The sequence below is a fragment of the Curcuma longa genome, chromosome 19, assembly GCF_044706935.1.
Source record: "Curcuma longa cultivar G26 ecotype Majalengka, Jawa Barat chromosome 19, ITB_CL_G26_1.1, whole genome shotgun sequence".
NCBI lineage: Eukaryota > Viridiplantae > Streptophyta > Magnoliopsida > Zingiberales > Zingiberaceae > Curcuma > Curcuma longa.
In genome coordinates this window covers 3254500-3261288 of record NC_133879.1, presented here as the reverse complement: position 1 = coordinate 3261288, position 6789 = coordinate 3254500, and the positions used below count along the sequence as shown (strand labels likewise).

At 38.3% G+C, this 6789-nt stretch overlaps 1 protein-coding gene across 3 annotated transcripts; it reads right to left on the bottom strand.

Annotated features, from left to right (window-relative positions):
* Positions 1-2377: 2377 nt before the first annotated feature.
* Positions 2378-6587, bottom strand: LOC141812556 (hexokinase-4, chloroplastic; the record flags this gene model as incomplete). 3 transcript variants are annotated; one of them, XM_074700558.1, is given in 9 exon segments in its annotated part: positions 2378-3218; positions 3297-3378; positions 4422-4552; positions 4679-4774; positions 4923-5111; positions 5197-5271; positions 5654-5836; positions 5918-6068; positions 6232-6587. In XM_074700558.1, coding segments are annotated over 9 exon segments (1521 nt in total). In that variant the 5' UTR covers positions 6510-6587.
* Positions 6588-6789: the final 202 nt, after the last annotated feature.

Below are 6789 nucleotides of genomic sequence, written 5' to 3'. Positions count from 1 at the left end.
AGTTCTTATATATATTTTTTAAATTTTGAACCAGATTGTCAAATATAAAAAAAGAAGAGATTGTTGGTGTAAAGAACATTAGATAATCAAACTTGTGTTTTAATGTTGGCAAAATTTTAAAGTTAAATTGTTGTGTGATCTAATTTTTTTTAAGTGCACGGACTTAACAAAAAAATCCTAGTAGATCAAGTAGATCAAATACTAGGTAATGGAAGCACTAGTAGATCAGGTGAACTAGATATTAGGCGACGACAGACTTAGAGGATCAAGAGAATCAGACATCAAGCAGAACAAACTCAATGGGTCAGCAAAAACAAGATATCAAGTTAAAAAATGTCCTAGTGGATCGAGTGATCGGACGTTAAGTAGAAGAAACTAAAATAGGTCAATTGAATTAGATGTTTAGCAAAGTGTAAGTAAAGGTAAGCTCCTAGAATGGAGAGACAGTAAGGACGCATCCTCTTTAAGGGGACAAACTTATGCTTCAATCTGACTAAGAGCCCTAGTCGGATTTCGAAGTCGAGATCGGACAGTTACCACTTAACTGCCAAATTTAGAACATGCATAAATTCATATCATACTCTTTTATGTGCTAATCCGGTATTGCAAGGTTTGGATGATCAAAAGGTAAGTCCGATCGATCAAACCGTCGGAGCGACTGAACTGTAAGGTTCAATCAACCGAAAGCTGAGGTGGCATAGGCATGTAACATGGTCATTGAAGTGCCCATTGTATTGATGTGACATCTGATGTGGACAAGGATATGTCTCTTAAGATGTTGATGTGGTAGAGGATACAATATGGCTTGTTGACATGTCATTGTGCTCGGTCAAGATAAACTTCATCATGCTGACATGGCTGGAAAATGGATTTTGTCAAGATAACATGACAATTGGAGAACGAATTAACGATGTTCGGGGTGACCGACAAAGCATGTTTGGGTGATCGATAAAGCCAAGTCAGCTATGGACTCGAGACAAATTGTTGATGTGGTAGGTCCAGTTGATCAATAACTCAGATCTAGATCTGGTTATCAAGGTGATCAGTCGACTGAATCAAAAAATTAGTCGATCGAACAAACTATAAAAGAAGGCTCTATGAGAGGCTTCAGATAATCAATTCCTATGCCCTGCCTTCGTCTCATGCAAAAGCAACGTCTTTGTGCTGTTGTGCTCCTCCGACAACCTAAAACTACTTCTATACATCTTCGTTGTCGGTAATTTAATATTATTTCTTTTATTTACGTGCATTCATTTCAAAAGAGGTGGTAAAATTGTTACCATACCTTATCATTTGTAAGAGGTTATTCTCCACCTTTAAAAAGTTTTTCGAAAGGAGAAAAATAGTGAATTATCCACTCATAAGCGATTCATGATCGTGAATCTTGGAGTAGTAGTCCAAAGGACTGTAAATCAAGTAAAACCAACATGTATTCTTGCTTTATTTATATTTCAGCTAAATTTTATCTAAAAAAAAAAGGTTTTAAAAAGATAAATTTTTACAAGCGATATTTATCCTGACAATAGGATGTTTTGAATTGAAATTACAGAAAACAATTCATGCATATCTATTGAGATGACTTGAGTTAATAATCTCAAACTATCAGGCTGGGTTGGTTGGGTAGAGTTGCTGGGTTATCCAAGCGGTATTCTCAAGTGGAAGACTAAACACTGAGTATTGCGAGGTTGAAGTGACCAAATTACCGACTATCCAGAGTCAAGACAGTGACTGTCGGGCTTCCAAGTGGATTTACAGAGTTCGAGTAAGACGTCATTGGACAAAACCAATGCTCCCTATCCCGAGTGCCACAAATTCGAGCGGCCTAAATGCTTTCCGAATCTGAATAAGAAGTCAAGGGCCGAGTGCTTTCGAGCTACAAAGTTGAATGCCGAGTCAGATCACCACAGCCATTCGCCGGCCAACATTGTACGTGATCACCACTTGTCAACTAGCCATGACAAGAAATCTAAGATCTCTTTTCATCTAAATGGCCTACCCTCCTGTTGGAGAACTCACTCATTAGAGATTGAATATTCGGTCACTTCTCTCTCATAGCCACACGTATTAGTGCTAACCACACACACCAAAAATGATAATAAGAAAAGAAAACATAATTGCGGCTATTGCCCTCCCGGCAAGAAGAGTAACTAAATGTCTTGCAACACGAGGAAAGAGAAATGTGTGATAGAAAGAACGACATCATTGTCGCTTCTTTTTGTATATATTTCATAAGTCAAGTGACAATATACAAAAATAAAATACATAATCTTGAGAAATATCTTCTTTATGTTTGAAATATCACTCTCGTATTGATACCTATTTAGAGTTTGTCAAATAAAAAAGATCTTACAAGACATTGTCAAATAGCAGAATTTGATTTGCTGTGCATGGAAGTGCCGGTGAAAGACTTTCAACATCATCTTAAAGGTGCTCATCTCTTGACATATGCTCAACCAAAACTTCACTTTGTCCCGTAGAGTCTTACTTATCACACAGTCGAAGAATCATTCAGAATTTCATTAATGGTTTGACAAAGAGGACAGATTTTGTATGCCCCATACGGAATCCTGTGTTTGGCGGAAGGAACTGAGGTGAGCAAGCTCGATGTTGTTGGTTCAGCCCAAACAGATTTTACTAGGCTATTTTGAACGGAATATTCTTGTGGCAGTGTATCACATCTGTATGTAGATGTTTGTTTATTCAATAAGAATACTATAAGTTATTCCCTCTACCCAATACTTGGAATTTGCTCAGCTGCCATTGCCAAGCGAGCTTCTCCAATACAATTGGGCGATGATGATTTTTTATCAGATAACACTGACCGAAATTCCATGAGAAGAATCAATCACTAGGCTTTGTTTACATCACAAGTTGTGATGTTATCAAGCGACATACTTGGAATTTGCTGCTGCTAACAGAGCAGCTCCAATGCCTGAACCGTCTTTTGTGTGTTCTATGAAGACATTTTTGGAGACCTCCACCCCAAGTAGCTCGGCGACAGCCTCTTTGAGATAGTGTCTATATTGAGGGTAATGCTCATAGAGGCCACCATCCATTGCCACGACAGTTCGTTTTTGGAATATTTGTCCTCTGGAGTCCTGCTCTACCTTCTGCAGAATACCGACAATCCCTGCACCGGCAAGTCGACTGCCTCTTTTAACTATGGTATCACAAATGTCTTGGACAATTTTCCTTGCTCCTAAAGAGGAGTTTTTGACCTGAACAGAAGCGTGTTAGAAGCTCATTCATATCAAATAAGTAGAGCGCTCAATGTTTGTTCATGACTTGAGACTTACGCCAAGTGTGTCACTCAAAATAAGCCCAACCTTGTCAAGATCTCCAGAACCATCTTGCTGCATTGTGCAAAGATGAGGAGTGCTGTAATTCGGAAACAAGAGGTCAGAAAGTATCATAACCCAAGTACTTGAGGATCATGATTGAACTCCAAAGACAAATGCTAGTACTAGCACAAGCAGAATACATCTAAAACTTATGTCATAAAACAATGAGACTTAAGTTCACTCATTTTAAAATATTGTTCAGCTACAAAGATGATCAGATCTTCTACAGTGATAAAAGAAGCTAAACATTGTGTTCGCCTGTGAACTTGTGCATGTGCAGTTTCCTAAGTCAGAAACATCATAGAAGGGGTAAATTAATCTAAAGAAGTTTGCTTAACACAGAGCTTCGAGTTTAATGACCATAAGGATGTAACTGAGATGATATTCTGCTGATGTAATGTGATACAACATTTCTCCACATTACGATTAACTTGGCATGCAACACTAAAGTAAAGGAATATCTACTTTTTTTTTAATAATGCAGGTGTCCAAGCTTTGCTTGACTAATTCTATAGATAGATTGCCTTCCCTCGATTCACTTACCAAATAAATTCGGAGCACAACTTATACACACTTAGAAGCCCTTCTCTAGAATATATGTCCATATTGGCATTCGAACTCTCAAGGGATATCTACTTTTGTTCGTATGAACTATAGTCATGCTCTTTCCTAGGCTTCGTATGAACTATAGTCATGCTCTTTCCAAGCCTAGGAAAGAGTATACGATAATTCCATAGTATTATTCAAATCCCATATCTAAAACATTATTATTATTATTATTATTATTATATGTTTTTTGATACAATTCTACCTATATCTATTCACTTTGTCATGTTACTTATCAGCAAAGGAATAACATATCACATAAACGAAACAACAGTAACTCATACTCAGTTTTTTATGAAAAGAAATTAAATATGCACTTGATCATAGAAACCCCTTCATTAACATTGGTCTCCAAATTTTTTGGATAAAGTTAGGCTTAAGTAAATGGTAGTCCACTTTATCTTTCTTTGAAATATTCAGGGCATGTAATTTGCGATTTATTCAAACCATCAAAATGCACATTAAGTTACTTGCCTTAGTGAAAACGGAACAGAAAGATTCTCAGGGAAAGAATCACCAAACAAAGTGGAAGCTTTGACCATCTTTTTCAACACTCTTCTCACAATTTCACCCAAATACATTCCTGATATTGTTTTTTCAAATAACTGTTTCATAGAAGAATAGCCATATAATTTACCATACAACTATTAAGCAAAAAAGTTGAAATTGTTAAAACAGAAATTTAATACGATGAGTGATGGCATAAAGCAAAAGCAGCCTAAATTAGTAACCTGTTCTCCAGGGTTAATGCTCTCACTGTCCATCTCTCTATCAAACTCGGTCAAATGAAGGCCAGTTGAGAAAGCCCCCCATTCAAGGTTGATAATCTGTGATTGAGTGGACAGTTACTTGGTCAAGAAGTGAAAATAGACATGAGGTATTACATCTCATCTTAAACTATTTTTTGACAAACAAGAAGAGCAAAGTGAAAAATTAGCCCTGAATTGAACTAGAGTGTAAGCAAAGTTAGCCTACATCATGAAAAACTAAAAGGTCTGCTTCACATACTGTTTTTCCAGATCCATATACTGATCCCTGCAATTTTGGTATGGCTTCTACACTTTCGACATAGCATGCATTGGTACCAGTACCCAAGATGACCGCAACCTTGACATCTTCATCCCAATAGTGTGCCCCAGCTAAGGTACTGACAGCATCATTAACCTGTCAAGGAGAGTACTCGTCTAATGAAGCTCTTGATAAATTTATTACCCTTGCTCATAGATATGGATAATTCAATTCAACATACCAAAGCAGATACTCTTATATCTAATCCTTGTCTAACCAATGCTTCATTCAAGCATACAACAACATCTCTTCCTGCCTGCAAATTGGATCAATTATGTCATACGAAATGTAGCAAATACAACACCATTTTCAGCTGAACCAGTGAAATCTTTACAAGAGATAGGCGAAGCATGTAGGAGAAAGCAAATGGATTATTAACCAGAAAAAAGAAGACAGTGACAATTTCCCCTATGCTATGCTTAATCTTCTACATTCAGAAATTGTGAGCTTGTGGGCAAACAAAATTTGACTTTATTTCACTACTCATGAAATTAATCTTCAGCAAGATCCAATCAACAGATACATTAGTTTTTCTAAGAGGGCTTAATCTTCAGCTGCTTTGAACTAAATTTATCAGCAATACCCATTCAAAGGCATTGAATGTTTCGAGCTAACAAGCCAAAAGAACAAATACTGACCGTCCCGGAAACTGCAAAACCCTTGGTCCACTTGATCAAAATGCCAGAATCAATAGATGTCTGCTTCACTGGAAAAGAGAACGTGAAACCAATCTCCCTCTTAGTTCCCTCAGCAAGATGAAACTTCGTGCTTTCTTTCTCAACAAACCTCGCTAACCCATAGACAATAAAATCAAACAATTCCTGCTTGTAGATGTTCCAACCATTAAAAAATTATGTGGAGATAACAAAACACGAGATAAAAGTTAACAAGGAAGACCTAACCTCTGTAGTGCCGTACATAAGTTCCTGAGGAATGGAAACCTGCTCGAACTCCGTGTCGATGATACGCTTCTCTTTACCTCCCAACTGCACTCTCAGCACTCGGAAATTGGTGCCTCCAAGATCTAGCGCGTAAAAGAGCCCCAATTCATTCCTTTGCACGAAAGAACCAGATCAATGGTGCCCATTTCAGGCATATAAACTCACCCAACTTTCTAAATAAGTAAAAGATTTTTTTTTTCTTGAGTGATAACTGGAGGAATCTAAGATCATGTTAAGATCACCATAAATAAGTTAAGAGTGGAGAGGTGAGCTACCCTGTAGGAAGCGAATCAACATAACTAAGGATCATCTTGAGATCACTTCCACCATTTGTGGCGAGGCCGGCTCTCATGTCAGCGGACATGGAGTCGGCAACGTGCCGGAGAACCGGTAGCGGAGTATCGCACTTCATCTTTAAGTCCCTCAGGATCGGCGCGATCGCCTCCAGGCCAGCGGCGGAGAGCGAACACCTCACAGGCACCGCCAGCTCCCTACGCCGCCAGGAAGCGGCCGAGAGGGATCCTCCCACGGCAACGGCAGTAGCGCGCGACATCTGGAGCGCGGGCGGTGGTAATTGGAGTAGCGCCTATCGTCGATTGTTAGCGTTGCTCGGAAGCGGATCGAAAACGGATTCGATTCAGTCGCGAAACGGCGTTCTAATTGCCGCTTTCTTGGCTTGACTTTCTTCTTTTGCAATCGAAAACGGATTCGACTGTGGGTTCTATTCTATCTTTTATTTAACTATAGTTAAAAAATTAATCTGATTTTTACGTAGCATTATATTAACTTAAATATTCTTTAAAAAATATTTGAGTAAAAAAAACTTGATGCTT